Below are 20,248 nucleotides of genomic sequence, written 5' to 3' on the forward strand. Positions count from 1 at the left end.
AAAGCTGGGATTGGATGTGTCATTCACAATAAGAAGGGTGTAGAAATTGCCTCTCTCTCTCTAAACCTTTGGGAATGACTACTAACAACAAAGCAGAGATATTTGCCTCAGTAGTACTCAAATTATGTATTAAGCTCAAAAATGCTAACTGTGAAATTGAAGGAAACTCTGCAAATATTATAAATGCTCTTAGGAAAGAATGCACTCCAAATCGGCAACTTAACTCCTTACTCAATATTGCATTGAGTTTGCTTCCAGCTTTAAATAATTCCACCTTCAACCATATATTCAGAGAAGGGAACACTAGAGCCAATGGACTTGCTAATCAAGGTGTGTGTGTGTGTGTGTGTGTGTGTGTGCACGCATGTGCGGCTTATAATTATTTATCCCGACAGAGAATTCTCAATTTCAGTTGGCTATTTTATATGGTTTCATTTTATATTCATTCAAGGTGACAATCACAGAGAGCTTTTATATAGACATTATATACTCAAAGTGACAAGCATTTATGGTAGAATACAAGATAATAAGGGCAGAATGTTTAAGACCTCTGAAGCTTCAACACCAGCCTGAGATGGGACATTCTGGTGTCTTGCATCATTTAGAATAAATAACTAAAATGCAGAAACATGACACTTTTGGATACTGCTACTTTAACTGGGGTTTATGCGATTGAATCTGGAATGCTGATGAGTAGTTATATCTTTCATTATCGGCATTTAATGTTTGATGCTTTTAGAGATGTTGGTAGATTCAGATATTTGTCTCAAAAGAATTTCAGCTCTAATCAATGTATTTATTAATTTTAAGGTTCTGAACCTTCCTTTCACCTTAAATATATATTAATAAGATGATTTTATGAAATGAGGCAGACGTTGGGTTTCTCTCACATAGAATCTTTTGATGCATGAAGTTTTAGTATTTTTAACCAAATATAATGTTATGTGGGGAGGTAGCTCATTTCCCCCTTACAAAGATAGGTCTTTTCATTATAAACTAATGTTCTGAGCAATTATCATCTTAATTAGAAGTACATCTATTTGAAATCCATAAGGAATTTACAAGTACTCATTGCAATTCTTTCATCTAAAAATTAGATCCATTTCTACGAACAGCGATCTTGGCTGTAAGGTTGAGATTATTGTGCAGTTTAAGGAAGTGGGCTTCATCAGATCTTGAAGGTTAAAAGTACCAAGGAAAAGCAGGATGAAGTACCAAGAAATATCACTTTTATAAGTCTTCTTGAAAGGCTTAAAATATTACGTTTGTAAACTGTAAAGGCAAGAGGATCAATATATCATGTAACTAGAAATTGCTAAAATAGTCACAATGCGACACTATGTAATCCAAAAACTATTTACAATAGGTCATTGGAGCTACAACAGGAGGTTTTCTTCCTAGTTCTTTCCTGACAGTATGCTCCCCTGAACCAATAAATTCTTAGCCTTGGCCTTTTATCGATCCAAAAAAAGTTCTAAATACCATTCAATGTAAATGTTGTTTAAATATTTTTATATTTTTATTAAAAGAATATTAATAATTAATATTTTATAAAATTAATATAAAAAGTTATTAGTTATATAATATTTATATGTTATAATAGTATACAATAAGAAAAAAATATAAATTAATAAATACAATATTAGTAAATAGAATCAATACAAATCTGTGTGTTTTAATATAAAATTAAAATCTTAAAATCTTTCTTATGAATTTCAACATAATGACTCTCTAAATGATCTTAGCTATGTTATATTACTTGTTACCGCTGAAAGAATTACTTTGAATTGTTCTAAGAAATAAAAGGATGAAGGGAGCAACTAATAGAGCCATCCTGCATAAATGGTTTTAGTTAAAACATAGAGAACACCCATGACAAAATAGTTCTTTTGTTTTGACCATGAATATAAAAATGGATTTTTTGCTTTAATATGATAATGCCAGAGAGTAACTTTGCCAGCTAAGTTTCCTTGTGAAAATGGTGAGACAACCAATAGAAATTTGTGACAGAAAAAGCAGCCAATTGTGTGCATTTAAAATTAATAACAAAATAGGTAGATAATGATAGTCTTCAATACTTGTGAGGAAATAGTCTTCAATACTGGCGAGGAAATATGGACAGAATTGTTGATAAGAATATCGGCTAGAAAAGTGGGCACAATGTTTTATCAACGAAAGTCCACTCATAATATCTATTGAAAAAAAGAAAAGGATGCAAGGCTGAGATGTTTCAATCGTCTTGCATCCTGTATTGAAGAGTTTCAACCATTGATGTAATTTTATGATTGTATAACTTCAGAAAGGTAACGCCTTCGGCTTAATAAAGGCGCATGGAGGTATTTCTCTTAATTGGTCAGAAAAGCTAATGTCCGAGCAAATATTATTTTAATATTTCATTATTCCTAATGGTGGGGCCACGCCTTAAGTTATAATGTTATGGCGACGAGAAAGTGTCGTGATGTTATTTAAGATCTATGATTAAAACCTTGGGAATTACCTTAGTCACCAATGCTTGAATTAAGATAGAAATCACATTTTTTGGCATTCAAGATGGAAACCGCAGTTTTTTCCCTGAAATGGTTTCTTCATATATGTTAGCGAATGGAGTTGGGAAAATCATCCATCTACGAATCTTTATTATGAATTTCACTCTGCAAGAAAAGACATCTTCTTTTCAAGGATGAAACCCTTGGAAGCTCATACTTGGACATGAACCCAAGCATTTATAGTGCTTTCTCTCAGCGGCAGGTTACAGAGGAGGCCGTGGCAGTATTTGGGAGAGAGTGCAATATCAATTTGAAGCCAAAACAGATTGAGATGTTTCCAATTAGTAAGGCATGCATTAGAAATCAGTTTGGATAGAAATCATGGCATGTTTAACATATTCCACTTGCATGCAGTTCGACTATGATTACACCCAGCTGGGTATTACCAGTAGATTTTTGAAGTTCAATGAACGAAACATAAAGTAGGTACGAAATATGTTGCGGCATGTTTTATTTCACTGTAATTCCCTCTTGCAACAAACAACTACGTTGCTAATTCTGCTAGACTCTCTCCAGAAATTTGTTGTAATTGAATCTATTGCAAATAAGGATCCTCTCAATAAGAAATGTTTGCATGAATTCGAAATTTTTCATGATTATATGATTATTGGTTTTATTTGAGATAAATCTTTGAAATTCTATATCTTCCAGTAAGGACTATTAGAAAGGATATTTCATGTAGCCTTAAGCCAACTCAGTGTAATGTTACCATTACCTATCCACATGCACACCAACAAGTTCAATTTGCAGGCCTAGGACTCCTAGAAGAACATCACCCTCAAGGTCATTTCAATAATCGCTTCCATTCAAAGTTGCACGGACATGGATACAGATACAAATACAGGTATGTTATTGGGTATAGATACGACCATTTTTTAAGACCCCCAATATGGATACGGCTGGTTGCGACATTAAATAAACACATACACATATATTTAACACTAATTTCTAAGTAATTAGACGAGGTTTTCATTACTTCAAAAGCAATATAGACACATAAATGCTACATAAATAATTATAAGTTGATTTAAGACTTCAGAATATATAAAAAAGTAGAGTTGCATTAGAAGATAACCCAAGAAAATGGGCTGCTGAAATTGAAAAACATTTCATTTGTCTTTCTCATTTGTTGCCGGTTTTATTTGTACCAATTTTTTTTAAAATTGTATTGATTAAGTTTTTTTAATTAAATTTGGGAAGATTTACATCAAAGCTTTAAAAAAAAAACTCACATCACAGTGTTCGGCATAGTGGAAAATCAAGTTGTTTTAAGCACACATGGGTACAATATTCAACGAGTATCCGGGCCGTATAGAATACATTTCCAAATTGAATACAGGGATACGTGTGGCCCAGCAACTCTGCTTCCATCCTTTGAGATCCTACGCTCTCATGTATTAAAATACACAGAATCATGAAATGTCTCTTTTATATCTCTATTTTACATTGGTCACACATTTGTTAGTTTAGCTCTTTATCAATAATTAAACATTAATTCTTACACAATCTATTATCTTGCATATTCATAGCACCATTGTCTCAGGCAACTATTACAATTCTAACCCACTTATTCAGCTATTTACACCTGTTGCATATGCTGCTTAGTAGTCTTCCAAAGTATCTCCAAATTCTTGAATCAATAACAGATCTTGATTTCAATCTAAGAAGCCCCAAGAACTTCCCGTTGCCATAACAAAACCTGACACGATTACCCAACACCATCAGGTCTTCTATTCGCATGTATAGACACAGGCAACTCATTTCTGCAGGTTCTCAAGTTTTTACAATTCAAAGGAGCAAGGCCTAACTAGCATCCTTAAATACCTGCAGAAATTCAGTTTTCACGAAGTGCAGTTGACTTGCCCTTTGTTTCCAGATTCTAAGTATTTATCTTCTGCACAGTCAAATCACTAATCTCTCCCACTTCAATATATGTATTCATAATTGATCTCCCCTTCAGTTATAAATTCATTGCTTCCAGGTATGTGTCTAGAATTGGCTCCTTTATCTAGGCTACATATTATAGTGATTTCCTAATTTAATTTATTAGGCTAGATATTGATTGTAAAGAGTGTTTTATATCCTCCAAACATGTATATCTTTTGTTATATTAAATTAGGATTAATAAGCTTTTATGGTATTGCTTTCAAAATTGCACGCCAATCTTAATTATTGCGCTAAATGAGAAATATATGCAAATCTAAAGGAAAAGCCTTCATCATTGGAATTCAATATGGAAAGAACATAAGCGCAAGTTACTAAAAATGCTAATTGTCCTTAAAAGCTCAAATAGTATGATCCTAATCACCAAGGTACGTAATTGGCTTCCTACATTTACCTAGATAACCTTATATAAATGCACAGAAACAAATAGAGATTTTTTAAAAAAAGAATGGGCAGCAATGTTAACAACTGTCAATGTATTTACTATTTTCAACAAAATTTCTCTGAGCATAGGACCTCACAATGCTTAAATCCTTTAAAGCTTAATACAGCTCTTTCTACTAATTTTGAAAGAGGTGATGTTTTATGAAATTTTTGAATTTCTATAGATAAGGTGTAAATATGTGCCAGCAAAGCCCTTGAAAAACTCACTCATTCCCTTCCTGAATAGCTTAAAATATTCCAGATAACTGGAGATTGTGATTCCTGATCCTTAATTACCCTATCTGACTGCTACTATTTATAACATTTATCCACTAGGATTCCGCAATGGTTAATTTGTTGCAACTAATAATAGTTGCTTTGGCTGACTAGTTCACACCTGGAAAAACTAATTACGGAAGTATTATCTAAAAGCTTCAGTGAAACTTCTGACACCAAGAAAAAGTGAATACAAAAGAGGACTGTCACAGTGATATAAAGCACCACATTTTAACCCGTCCCAAATTTTATCCAAATATTGCTTGAAAGCATGAAAAAAATACTTACAGAAAGGGTGTTGCCATATATCTTATCTGTTATAGATTCAGGTGCAGGCTGTCCACTGCTATAATTGAACTAAAAAAATGAGAGAAAATCACAATCAGTAACATCAAAAAAATTAAGTAAAGGCAATAGAAATTATACAAAAAATGCCATCATATAGAGGGCAAAGTAGAACCAAAAGGGATATCAAATCCCTTTCAAATGATAATTATACCTACCTTTATACCCCAGTCATTTTCTGGTCCTGCGGGATTATGACTTGCACTCATTATAAAGCCTCCATTAGCCTGTTTGAAACATAATATAATTAAAGTTACTGCTCAATTTAGCACAGCTGCTGAAGTATGCATAAATATCATGAGCAGATTATATAAATACTTCCGCAGTTCAAAAGGGTAAATCTAAAGAAAAAAAGAACATTAAAATCAGACGCACCTTCTTTTTACGAATAACTGCAGATACTGCAGGTGTAGACATCAACCCATCCCTGTCATAGAACCAACTTGTCAGCTTTCATGCCCAGATGCTGGATAATTAAATTGCTATCATGCTTATGATAAGAAACAAGGATTAAACAGGTTAAATTTAATATATGAAATCTATTGATCAAACTTCTCTATCATTTTTAGCATAGTTCATGGAAGAGTTAAAAGCATGTTGTCCATAATAAGCAATATTACTTATCAATTAGTTTCCAGATTTTCCTGAAAATGGGCTGCACAAGGCAATTTCTACAAACAATTGTAAATAAGGTTACGATTTTCTCTCTGAAGAATCATATATTCACAGGAATTGGTCCTTTTTACTACAAGTTGGTAATTTGCATTCTTTAAGATTGTTATATATTGCTATTGATAACCCCTTTGTTGTCAAATTCGCAGTAATCCTCCTCATACTACCAAAGGAATTCTTGGCATTGACTCAACAAACCAAAAGATTAATATTTTTTAAATTAATCAGAGGTAAAGTTATGGTTAGGGATTTTTTAAATTGCTGAAATCACTGTAAAATTTTGATAAAAATAAGTGTAAACCATGGCAAGATTGATTAAGAAAGATTTTATAGAAACAAATTGAGATTTAATTGTGCTAATTTCAAATTTGTGAAAACCCACAATATCCAAAAAAGGAAAATTTAATCAGAGAATTGTCACAACTAAATCTTTACTGACCAAAAAAGGGTTCGCTGATTAACTGGAAAATCCCAAAATTGATCAGAATAAATTGCAATTTATTAAAAAAAAACTTCCACAACTATGATCAACATTACCCATAAATTGGACAAATATTACAAAGGATAGTGAGGATGGACACTGCACTCTGCTAATACGCAAGCTAGGGAAAACCCTAGCGGTGCATTTTTTTCTTTTCTGTGGGCATGTGTTTATCAGGTAGGGGGGCTGGTGATGCAAGAAGGGAGCAGTGTGGGTTATTTGCAGGCCGGTTTGCAGGTTGAGAGGAAATTAGAGACTCTCTAGGGGAAAAGGATTTGAATTCTGTTTCACTGTTCTTGTGTACTTGGTCTTCACACTTGAAGATCAGGTGAGTAGCTGTCTTTTTAGGGTAGCAGCCTTGCATGGCTGCCCAATGGGGATCTGTTGGTGGATCTAGCACTCCATTCAGAGATACTCTGATAAGAACTTTTTCATGCATACGTGGGAATCCAATTTTTAGCCTGACCAGTTCAAATACAGGTGAACATTCATCTCAGGCTGGAGCATCTAGAACAACAAAAATTAATTGGATGTCTGGCTAAGAGTGATAGCAAGCCTATCATTGCGATTCCTCCAAATTTGGTAGCAGAAGATATTGAGTATCTCTCTAATCAGACTCTGATTTGCAAGTTTATGGGGATTCGGGTATCTTTGCCCTTTTAGAATCATGGGCTCATTGGACATGGAATCCAGAGGAAGAAATGGATGTGATATTAGCTGCTAATGGCTATTTTTTGGTGGTCTTTACAAACATGGCAGAAGAAAATAGAGCTTTTGAAGGGGGTACCTATTTCCATAATCAAGTTGGTCTCTTCATCAAGCCATGGTATGCCGATTTCAACCCTATTGAAGCTGAGTTACCATGTTCGCACCCTGGACCCTTGAACCGACTCCGAGTGCCAACCTAGTATGGGTACACGTGGGGGTTCACACTCGGTTCAGACAGACAAACCCAAGCGGGCCCTACCCGAACCCAGCAAAATATATTTGAAAGTTGAAATTCTTAATATTTATCTATGGTTATGAATGGCTCCCAGTTTTTCAACATTACTTCCTGCAAATGGTTGTATGTAGTTCACTACTTGAATATCATAGGAATGATGTGGATTTGTTCTCCATCTATCTTATGTGAATTTTTGGATCAATTTCTTGTGCTCATATTCTTAGTTTGTAAGCGATTTATAGTTTGTAATATTGATTTATCAATAACAACTATCAACTCTAAATTTCTCTAAGTCTTAGCATCGTATTAGAAGTAGGCTGCTGCATACGGAGGACATAGGTAGGCCTTTGCCTGTCTCAATCAAAGAAGCTGAAAATGTCATTGACTCATGATTGATCATGAACAAGAAAGATGACTGTTTGATCCAAATTGGATCAGAAGACTCATTTTCAAGGAGTCATTATTCCCAATTTATTCATGATTAAATTGTGGTCTATTAAAAAATCACAAAAAGACCATCTATTAATGTTTATCTTTTGCATTTATACTATGAAATGATTTAGTTTTACAATTATGTAGGTTTCTCTTTTTTTTTGACACACACACACACGACCCTGTACAAACCATAATGAGAAAAGAATAATCACAAACCCACGCACTAAGTTCTTGAATCTGAACCTGTCCCTAAACCCAAACCAATAACTTAGTAATTAAGAGCTTCCATTAGGGGTTCCAGTTTGGGTGAGACTTTTGTGGTTCCCCTTAGGATTCTGGAGAGAGGACATTTTCCACTTAATTACTACTCCACTTGGCAAGCCAATATGTCCTTCATGGCAGATAATGGAAAAAAAGGTAATCACTTAAGCCTGTGCTTTTGTAGAAATTGACTTGAGTGAGCTTTCAACACATTCCATTGAAATTCATTTGGGCCAAAATTCCTCGATACAATAGCTCGATTATGAGACCCTGCCTTTTAGATATCATTCTTGCCATGAGTATGAGCATTTGTAATGAATGTGCCCAAAATCTAAGGCTAGAGAGAATCTCAGTGGGGCGCAGGTTGGCTCTAGTCCCAGGCAAGACAAAAGAAAGACATCTACGGTGGAGGACAAGGAAGGCTTTATTTTGGTTAGAAATCGCAATAAAGGAAGAGGTTACAAATATAATTTCATGCCAAACAATCTAATAAGGTCTTTAACGAGTTTGAGTCTCTAGATTGTTGTCCTGCATTTTGTCACCACAAAATGTAAGTAACAATACAAAACTTTTCCAACTTAGTTTAGAATTCTTTGAGTTAGTTATTTAATTGAATAGCATTGATCAGCCAATCGACTCCAATTGATATAATGAATCCTTTAGGTGAAGGCTTTCGTCAAGTCTTTTAAGTTTTTCTGTTTGTTAAGCCTATGCTTGATTTTTGAAGCCTTCATATCATTTTCCTCATTTTTGAGTGTGTTAGCTTTGGTCTTTTGATTTTGCTCAAATCATTTCTTTCGGTTTTCCCTTCGATTTGGTCTATTTTAGGGCTTAATCGGAGTTGGCAATCAAAAGATATGATCATTTAGTGCCCCAAAAGTGGACTCTCCAGGTGCAACTGCATGATTTAAAAAATCATGTTATATTTTAATCTTAACATTCACTTTTTGAAATATATTACTTAAAATCACTTTATGTTATGTTTTTTAAGTTTCTTTATCATTTAAATTTATCACTTAAAGTAACTATAGAGCACTTTATGTTATATTTTTTAATTGAGTTGCTTTTTAATTTTTCACTTAAGTGACTATATTAACTATGTAGTTTGATTTATTTTTGGGGTAACTTTATGTTTTATTTAAAACATATAAATTAAATATTACATTTTGAAATGATATTTTGCTCATAATATGTTCATTCTATTATGAAAATGTTATTTTTGACCCAATTACATGATATTTCCTCAAAAATCAATTAGACGTGTGCTTAATTGATCACTTAAGTTGTTCAATTACATGTCTTTCAACCCACTTACATGTAAATATGCAAATGCCTCTAGAGACCACAGTTTTGCACTAAAAAGACATTTTAAAACACTTAAAACATGTAAATGCATGCACTTCAAAATGTGCAATGGGTCTCCAAGAGTGTAATTTGCATCTTAGAGCCTTTTCAAAATATGCAATGACCCTTGGAGAGTACAATTTTGCACTAAAGGCTAATTTTGACAAGTTTTTAAATATGCAAAGGCACTTCTAGAGTGTGATTTGCATAAGAGACCAAGTCTCATGCATTTTAAAACATGCAAATGCCCTTCTAGACTCTGATTTGCACTAAAACATGTAAATATGCAAATGCATGTTTAGAGTCCAATTTTTAAATGCATATTTGAAATATGTAATACACTTCTAAGAGTCCATTTACATGTAAATGCACTTCTAACCAATGGATTTTATATGTAATGTGTCTTGGAGAGTTTGATTTTGCATTCAAAAGTCATGTAATCACCCTCAAAGACCCATTTTTGCACTCCAAATCCAAAAATGTCCAAACACATGACATGTATTACATATTTTAAATATGTAATGAGGTCTTGAGAGAGCAATTTGCACTACCAACCATCGTATGAATGTATTTTAAACATGTAAATGCATCCATAAACCCCGATTTTGCATTCCAACACCTGCAAATGCAATTGAGGAACCCATTTTTGCTTTCCTAAGTCAAAAACATTTCAAAAACTTCCAATTTTTGGCCACGTTTTTGCTAATAACGCCCAGAAATTTGGGTTTTTCATCCACATTTTTTGCATTTTTCTTCCACGTTTTTGCTTTTGGATCCATGTTTTAGGCGTTTTTTAGTTTTAATGTGTGCATATGCATTTGGAGATCACATTTTTGTCATTTCTTGCCAAAAATGACTCATTTACATGCATTTGGAGGGCACATTTTTGCCCAAATACGTCCCAATAGATGCATTTCATCAAAAACGTTTTGCATTTGGGGGTTTAAAGATCATGTTTATAGCATTTGCATACAAAAACGTTTCATACAATGCTCATCATTATCCATCGCTTGCAAGATTGAAAGAGTCAAGTTAGTTGTTTGTGGATCTAGATTTGGAGGGGAATTGGTCTTCAAGTAAGTGGACATTTTCAATCTTGCTCATTAATTCATGCTTATCTTGCTATTTTGTTGCATATTATGGCTTGTTATTGCACATTTGTCCAAAGACATGCCATGAAAAGTGCATTTTTCCTTTAAATAAGATGAAAATTTTCATTTTCACATGTTTGGAATTTCCCCAAATTACAATTTTGACTTTGCATAGGAAAGTAGCTTTCATATTTACCATGTTTGAGTCAAAAGCCAAAGGTATGTTTTTGCTTTGTGCATAGTTTTTCTTGATGTTTTCTTGCTGTTTCGATTTCCTTTTTCCGGAAATGTTAAAACTTAAGCATTCTTGACCAAGAATGCAAAAGCATATCACACCATTTCATTTTTCACCTTTCCATGCAAATGCATCACATCTTTCTGTATCCCACCAATTCATGTCAAAGCACATTGCATCCATTCCTTTCATATGCAATTACATGTAATTCCATCCTCCATCCACATTTACATGTAATTCCATCCTCCATTCACATTTACGTGTAATCTCAATCTCCATCCGCATTTACATGTAATTTCATCCTTCATATGCATTTACACATAATCTCATTCTTCGAACTTCATTACATGATTACATCAAGTCCGGATTACATGTAATTACATCTAGAGAAACCGTTTTGGTAGAAGGTCACTCTTTTAAACACCAAAATTGCCATTTGCACACATCCATATGCATTCCAACTTTCATTCTTGGTCACACCTACAAAAGTCCATCTTTGCCCACATGCAATCCACCCTTGAGAATCCAACTTTGGACCTTTCCACCCAAATACATATGCTTTCTAGTTCATTTCCAGCTATCATATGTGTTTCATAAGTATCTAATCCATACTTCAAACACTCATCCCTCATGGATTCATCATTGTAACTCAAATCTCAAAGTTTTCATATATCCAATCTCATTGAAAGATGTTTTCATTTTCATGTTGCGGTGCACTCTTCAAGATTTGTTAGAACTTCTTCAAAGAATAAAGACATCCAGTGAAGAAGGCATGCTTCAAATCTCAAGAAGCAGTAATTCATTTGATCTCCATTTTGCCAATGGTTGTCCAAGAACCTAAGTTCGTGTGGGAATACACCAAACACTTTGCTTCAAAAAAAAAGAGTTAAAGGTGTTAATGGAAAGTTGTTTTGAGTTAACATCTGAACACCATCGAGAAGGTTTTTAAAGTGTCAGAGATTCCAAAATGTGCCAATCTACAAAGGAGAATTCACAACAACTTGAACAAGAAAAAGTTTGATCACATCAAGTTTTCAAATGACAACTAGAAACTCATCAAAGAGGATGCATTGGTGCAGTATATAGGAATCCCCGATCCCGCAAGCATTGCCAAGTACGAGGCCCTTCAATACAACCACTAGGATTGTTTCATTTCTCCTCTATCTTCTTCCTTCTTTAGTTTTCATTTTTGTAGATTGGAGAGGATGTATTGCATGAAATTGTGTAATTACATGTAATTCGATTTACATGTCCTTATGACATGTAATCCAATAATTTCTCTTGTTTAGTTAGAAAGGGTCAAAGTTGGTAGAGTTGCTCCCCACTCTTTCCTCCTTTTTCTCAACTCCTTTGCCTATATAAAGGAGTGCCCACTCATTGTAAAAATCATCTTTTGTTATATGCAAGAAAGCTCTGCCAAACTTATGCAAGCATAACTTTTATTTTGTAGTACGAATTTGGGAGAAAAATGAATAAAAGAAGCAATTGGATTCGAAACTTTAACTAGAAGCAATTGTGATAGAGAAAATTAGAAGCTTTGACTATAATTTGTGCCTATTATCTTTAATTCATGTTATTCTTGTGTGTTCAATAATAGAGCATAGTGAATTAAGAAGCAATCAGAGCCGGAGCTTTGACTCAAAGCGATTGTGGCGATACATAGACTAGGAGCTTTAACTGTAACTTGTATTACCATCTCAAATTCACAAAAAATAGTTAGAATTATCTACTTTTGGAAGTCTTTGTGCCGCAATAGTAGAGGTTATTCTTATAGAATAGGCTAAAACAGAACATAGAGCCAAACTGGTACACTTTCAATCAGTCTTTGAGTTGGTGTGAGCGTGTGAGTTTATCATTATTACCGTTTCCAGCTATTAGATAGAAGTATAGTTAGAGATTTCATCTTGCCCATTACTCACTCCACAGGTAAGTGGATTCTTTCATGAAAGCTAAGAGGAAAGAATATCGGTAATACCCCTCATAAATCTCTCAACTTCTTGCTTATCTTGAGTTGATCCAAGAAACCGTGAGAAGGGGGAACCTTCCCTTTAAGATAGGAGAGACTTTGTCTCATATGCTATGGCTGGTCATCCTATTTTGCAATTGCAAAATACCCACCAACATACATGACTTAAAGCAATTTGATGGGGCTATTCCTAAAATACCAAGTAGTCAGGACCCGGTGAGCTTGGGAGTTTTAGAGAAGGTCCAAGATACAGACACTCAGGTTGGGCCTCAAGAAGAGATATTGGGGGCACAAATGTATACAAATGCACCTAAGGCAGTTGCACAATCTTCGGCATCTTGTAGGGGGACTGAATTACAAGATGGAGCAAGTGTAATTTGCTATGAACCTCCAAGGGAGAAGGTTGTTCAAGGTGGCAACAAAAGAATGAATACTTCACACATTAATAAACATAAGAAAGAAGTGGTCTCTCAACAGATACAAGGACGGAGTTGTTGCAATATAGCATCACCCAAAGAAATATTTCTTTCATGTTTTTTTGGCTTTGCAGATTTCTAAATAAAATTCCAATCATTCTTACAATTAAGGACCATTAATACCATGGAAGCATACTTTACATCCAGTTATCATTTCAGCATATTAGAGTTTCAGGCAAAGATCTTATTGTGCGGCAACACATGTTGTACCCAAAAGCTTCCAAAGCTAAGTTGTTGTTCAAGGTGCGGGTGCAAGAATTGGGTGCACAGATGCATGAATTCCTTTTATTTGGTGGGGGGGGGGGAGGAGGGGTGGTTGTATTTTGGATGCATTTATATGTGTGTGTGTGTGTGTGTGTGTACCCACAAAGAAATGCAAGAAATATACAAAATAAAGTCATTTGATGGTATGATACTTCACCGTTGATCAAAATATCTGATATATATCAAATAAGCCATATCATATGCGTATAGTTCACAGGTCCAATGCAAATTAAAAAATCATTACAATTAGAGAATCTAAATTTAGTTCATGATTCAATGTTCACCAATCAAGAAATGATTAAAAATGATATTAATCACATGTTATATAGTGCTTTTAAGTTGTTTTCAAAAAATGCCAAAATTGACGTTCAGTTTGGTTGCACAGATGCCCTATGGACGCTCATAGGAAGAGCATCCAGGGCACCAAATGCTCTTTGTAACGCATCCAAAGAGCATCTAGGCGTCTTGGATGCATTCTTGGGAGGATCCACGGGCATCCAAATCCAAATTGGCTCCAGACGCATCCACTTCCGCCTCCAAGCCTAGGAGCTGTGAATCGGTAAGAGAGTTCCAAAATGATAGCATAGCCTCTCAAAGGTCTTCCCCTTACTTGATGCAATGTAATTTCTCAAATTAGCTTTGGGTTAATGATATGACTTGTCAAACTTGAAATTTCTTGATGACGACTTAATTAAGTAGTGTGACAAACACTAAAGATTCACAGTGACATTTGAATACATATCCAAGCATATTGGTGCCAAGGAGGTTCATGATTAGAACCACATTAAATTCTAATGTTTGCATATTATTGCACTCATCCTAAGCAGGTCCTTCTACACATTTCATAGAGCATTGAACATTGTACCACCTTTGTGGTTGGTGTATAATCCCTCTTTGCTTGCATTTACTATATAAACACAATTCATTCTACATTAATGTGCAGCTAATGAAAAGACAAGATAATTATCTCTGACTGAGAAATAGCTCAAGCATGTTTGGTAGCATGTTCAGCAGCATGATATTTGATGTAGAAGCACCCAGGTCCATGTGCAATCCTACATCACTAAAAACATTTACAGGTTTTGTTTCCAGTTTTTTAATTCAATGTTAGTATGTTGCTATTTAGTGGCTTGTGTCAACTTTTTGGAAGTGTTATAAAAAGGTTTCAAACTTGTTCTAACTTAAGCCATCCATAGCACTTTGGAGTTAGCTTCTTACCATTTCAGACTTATTTTCACCTTCTAGAAGTACATCCTTCATTTTAGCAAGCTGTTGCAAAATGGCAACAGGACCTGCAAGTAGGGACAGCAAAGTTTACATGATTGCTATAGGAGAATTTTAAGTTTTAACTTTACTTATGTTTCATAATCAATTTAACTTGGCTTGAGAATCTTCATGTTACAGATGTGGACCTAAATCAGGCTAGTACATAGGTGATTTTCTTTACCGCTATGGTTGCAGAGACAGGGTGCGGCAGGAGCAGAATATTTATATTGAAACTATTTCACTTGGTCAACAGCGACAAGAACAGAATGCTAAAATTGCTTCAGACATTCTAAGTGTTCAGTTGGACGCTTGGCTGAGTATGGCGCATTGCTAAATTAGAAAACTAGCAATATGTTTGAAGTTTTTAAAATTGTCAGCTGTAAATTAAACCAAAAGGGGGAAGCTTCATTTGTCTTTTGCTAATTTTAGGCCCAAGGTTGAGTCTCCAGATGTTTCTCATTTATCTTTAACCAGATGATTGATTTTCCAAAGCTTGTTTCTTATATTTTTGCAGAGCTTTAGCCAAATTTACAGCAAGTTTATGGTTTTCTTTTTAATGTGGCATCATAGCTTCCTATCTGGCTGCAACCTTTCAGTTGCCTTGAGAGAGCATGACACATATTTTTAAAATCTTCTCAAACTATATCTCCTTTAAAATGGTATTACTGTTGATTTAATCCTGGGCTGTGTAGTTTATGTTACTTCATGTTCCTGATCACCTTCTTGATCTTATAAAATATTTCATCTCTAGTAGCATAACTGTTATCATTATTGGCTGCTGACAGAAAACCCAACTTATCTTGGTCAGACTGTAGCCAAAACTGTATAATCACATTGTTTTCTGTTGTAAGAGACACTCTTGGTTTTACGTAATTCTCTATTGACAGATTAGAAAAGAGCAGAATAGAGGAAAGGATATCAGAATTATGAAAGAGTGACAAGGCCTATATTTTTGACAAGGGAGTTGTGTGAAGCCTTGTAGTGAGAGAACAAGAGGTAGGCTACAGGAATTATAGATAGCTTCTGTAGCATAATAACATTTTTGTAAGCACGTTGTATTGAGCTGCAAGAAAATAATAGATTTTTTGTGCTTAGCATTTTTTATGATTCCATTGTATATGGGTGTGGGAATAAGAGTTGCTGCAAAGTTTGGCAGCCCTCAAGTGGGTTCCAAACCCTTGACCGCACGAATATTGTAGATCAGCTTGGAGGTTGTTAATTAATGGCTGAGGCTTCATGCTACTGTAAGCCCTTGCAAAAAATTGTAATTCCGACTGAACAATAATAACATTGTTCCATCTGATTGCTGTCATTTTGTTTCTGCTGTTAATGTTTTTCATATTAACTGTGTGGTTGGACAGTCATTAACTGGAGCCTCCATCAATGACTGCTGCATCGGGTGAAGATGAAGCCCAAAGTCAGAGATCACAATTGATCTCTGATCTATGCAAACTGAGCAGCTGAAAGATCAACAGTATATTCATTCATCATCATGAGAAAGGCAATGACCCACGAATCCAAGAGAATGCAGAGTGCATCCCCTAAAGCCTTTCCTTAAATGCAAAGATGACTAAGCTCCAAAGCATCAACTGGTGGTGCATTCATTTACTCTAGTTTTGGGCTGTGTATGATGTGAACTAGATGGCCCTCTGCACTGAAGAGTACTTAATCAACTGTGGCTTATACAAGAATACAAGATTTAGAGAGACACAGTACAAACACACTAAAGAGTAATTATCAATTTACTGATGGATTTCCATCAGAGTGCAAACTGCAGAGTCCAGAGATCACCCAGACAGTTTTGGAATCTTGTATAATGGCCAGACACCTATGGTTGGGAATGACTCGGCTTGGATATGAAATATGGTGGTTTAAGAGCCTCCAGAAATCCTATGGAAGCAAGCAGTGCATCCCTGGCATAAGAAGTAGAATATAAAGTATTCTTCAATCCCTGATTAATGTAGAGAGGACACAGGTGATTGATCCTATTGCCTTGTGAGATATGGTGGAATTTCTAAATAAGAAAAAGATTAATCAGAAGATTCTGGAGAGATAAACAACAATTTTTTGGGTAGTAAGGACACATCGTTGGATAAGAATGTCAAAACTCTGTGGGACAAAGAAAACACCAAAGATGAAAAGCAAGCTCAAAACTATTTTTCCCCCCTGCTCTCTTATCATTGCAATGCACTCTATGACTATGGTTTTGTAATGTCCCCTCTTTAGTTCGACATGACATTAATCATGGATTTTGCCTATTCCAGACTCTCGTAGGCAAATGGTGTGGAGAGAGAGTCAATTCTGCGGATCAGATGGTCATATCTTGCTCTTGAAGAAGTGTTAAGAGGTTATATTTTTTTATTATGTGTTATTGGGGCCTACATGTTATAATTTTAAGTTGAGTTGCACTTTTTATTTTATAAAATTACTTTATTATAAAAAGTGCATTATAATGAGATTTTATAAAGGATGTTTCTAGAAGTTCTAGAAAAGGTGCATTATAAAGAGATTTTATAAAGGATGTTTCTAGAAGTTCTAGCAACTTCTTAGAAAAGTAAATAAATAGAGGGCTGGGCCTCTCATTTTGGACATGCTTGGATTTGAGATTTCTTCTACTTCTTCCATTGTGGAGCAAATTTGTAGTCTCTTGGGTCTGCAAATTATTATTTGATCTTTGGGAACGAATCACTCCCTTGGATTGGCGACTTTGAGGGTGTGAAATATCACCTGAATTGTTGCATTTGAGGAGTTGGTAATTCAGCCATCTCATTTGGACTTCATTGAGATTCAGTTATAAGGGTTTACTTTGGTTGGAATAAGGGTTTCAGTTGTGCCCTAGCATTTGTGGATTGATTAACAGGGTTTGAAGACACAGTTGTGCATTATTTTCAGACTGCCAGTCCAGGGTTTGGACCCACGTTTTTGCTCATAACTCCTAATCGGCTTGACGGATGAATTTCATATTTTAGGGGGTTATTCAGCAACCCTAGGCGCCCAGATTTATTGCTTTTGGAGTGACAAAAAATGCTGCAGTATTTTTATCTAGCAGCCGTACCAGGCCGTACCTGTACGGCCCTGTCAGTTGGGCAGCAGCAGCAATTTTGTGAGTCGGTTTGAGGCAGATTGTGAGGTCTTCGTGTGGCATTAATTCAGCATTCATATCCAGCAAAATTGGAGCTATTCCAGGTGCACAAACTGAAGTTTTGATTGCCAAAATATTGCATGTTATGGATTAGAACAGTCAGCACTGTCATTGCATAAATAGTTATTTCCAGTCATTAATAACTGTTGTAAAAATTTCGTCATTTGCATTCCAAATCTGAACTGGGTTATTGTTCATGTCATAACATTGCATTGTCAAGAGCTTGATGTATTAGAAGTGCATAGTTGTGACAGTCTCTCATTGTAATCAGTTCTATTTGCTGTCATAAAATCAGAATTGCATTGGACTTCATATTTGAGTTTCATATTGTCATCTATCTCTTAGATTAGTAGTGTTATAATCTAGAATTGTTGTTCATACATTATTGGCATCATTTATTGAGGTTTCGTTGTACAACAATTAGTAATATTGTAGCCTTATTCGGTTACATGCCAACGGTTTGACAAAATTCCTAAGTCCAGTTTGAGGGTTTCAATGGCCTTTATAGTAAGGATCATTACAGGTTTGCAAACCCTTTATGGTACAGCTACCACCTAGATCAAACAAACATGTAAAAATAGTCTAGTACTGAGCTGATTGTCCCATTCTGACACTTGATTACCAAATAAAAGGTCATCTCTTATGTAACAAATATGCAATTAGTATAACTGCACCAAGAAAGAGAAAGCATATGAGGTAGTCAGTCCCAAGGCACAGAAATATTGTATATTAAACTAGAGCATTCCCTTGAAAAATAGTAAAGCAATAGGAGACTGGAAATAAGCATCTCCTCTACGTTTCTCCATTATTCATGTAAGCTCTCCAATTTGATCAGTCAAGCCGATTGCTTTTCCATCTCAAAATAAGGCAGGGGTTCCATGGAGGGGGCTTATGCTCTATTTTATAGGAACATGGGGTCCCATGAGGAAAAAAAATTGGGGTAAATGATTATTTAGAATCTTTTGCTGGAAAATAAGAGCTATTTTTCACATCCATAAATTTACCCAAGTAAAAATATAGTGGGGCTAATTACCGTGCCAGCTTAGGAGTATTTTTTGCCACATGTCAATCATATGCAATTGAATGACCCCACCAGAATTTTTTGGACAATTTGTTTTTAGGGAAAAAAAATTCCTTATTTTTTGTTAAATTTAGGAGCTTGAAATTTTAGGCTATGTAGTACAAAATTCAAGGTTCAGCTACCCTTAAATAATCCTAAAAAATCTCAGCAACATGGGCTCTATTATTTAAGGAAGCCCCCTTCATGGTACCCCAGCGTAAGCTATCACCAGATGTTTGCCACTTTGCCCCCTTTGGATTCCACTACATTTTTTGAGTAAGAATATACAACATTGCAGACCTATTTCGGAAGTGGTATATTCTAAACGTACAATCTCCACGACAGTTAACAGTAACGATAAAAAAGCAAATAACAGTTATTGGTAGCTACTGCGCTAAAAAAGTTGTTATGAAAAATTGTACTGTAGGAACCCTACATAACCTCAGGACATACCTTCCAACAAGAATTTTTCCCACACCATTGCCTGCAGCTATTTTAATGATGATCTGCACTTTGGTTTAGGCAACATTCACACTCAGCACAAGTTTTAAGTGTTTGGTCAAAAATTAGTGGATTTTGGATTCAGAAACAAAACCTGCGCCGCTTCCTTGTTGAAATAGCGCCCATCTCCACCTAGAACCAACAACCCACCTTTGTAATCTTCCGCTGGCAAAGAATCGAATAGAGCCTGTAAATTAAATACAAATGTGTCCTTATATTTGTCTCACTGTTTACTTCCCTTTCCTAATATACTTGTCGTACAGATAAATTAAGTGCTGCATAACCACCTATGTAACGTACTACATTCTGAAAGCGATTAAAGAAAGAGGTAATACAGTAAATTAGACCATTTTATAGATCGTAACTTCTATCAAGAATATATGAAAGATATGATTAAGGTAGTTTCACATCTTAAAATAAACATGACAAGTCGAAAGCAGTTATCGCGACTGAGATTTAACTAAAGAAATTCGAAGTGGGTAAGACAATGAAGGGGGTACCTGAATCCAATTTGCAAGATAATTTGGTTGCATAAACACTTTAACCTGCAGCAGAAGATTACGAATGTGAAAAAAAA

General features: G+C 35.1%; 1 protein-coding gene across 1 annotated transcript in view; it reads right to left on the reverse strand.

Moving 5' to 3' along the window:
- The window catches only part of PGM (phosphoglucomutase), an 87,642-nt gene that overhangs the window by 66,761 nt on the left and 633 nt on the right, over nt 1-20,248 (reverse strand). Inside the window, exons 3-8 of the mRNA XM_089820988.1 lie at nt 20,172-20,216; nt 19,766-19,858; nt 19,624-19,676; nt 5,910-5,961; nt 5,693-5,761; nt 5,478-5,546 (exon numbers count right to left, since the gene is read on the reverse strand). Coding sequence (XP_089677114.1) covers nt 5,478-5,546; nt 5,693-5,761; nt 5,910-5,961; nt 19,624-19,676; nt 19,766-19,858; nt 20,172-20,216 — 381 coding nt within the window. The remainder of the gene's footprint in view (nt 1-5,477; nt 5,547-5,692; nt 5,762-5,909; nt 5,962-19,623; nt 19,677-19,765; nt 19,859-20,171; nt 20,217-20,248) is intronic.

The sequence above is a fragment of the Cupressus sempervirens genome, chromosome 3 (assembly GCF_028749045.1).
Source record: "Cupressus sempervirens isolate cs-2001-9-10 chromosome 3, ASM2874904v1, whole genome shotgun sequence".
Taxonomy (NCBI): domain Eukaryota; kingdom Viridiplantae; phylum Streptophyta; class Pinopsida; order Cupressales; family Cupressaceae; genus Cupressus; species Cupressus sempervirens.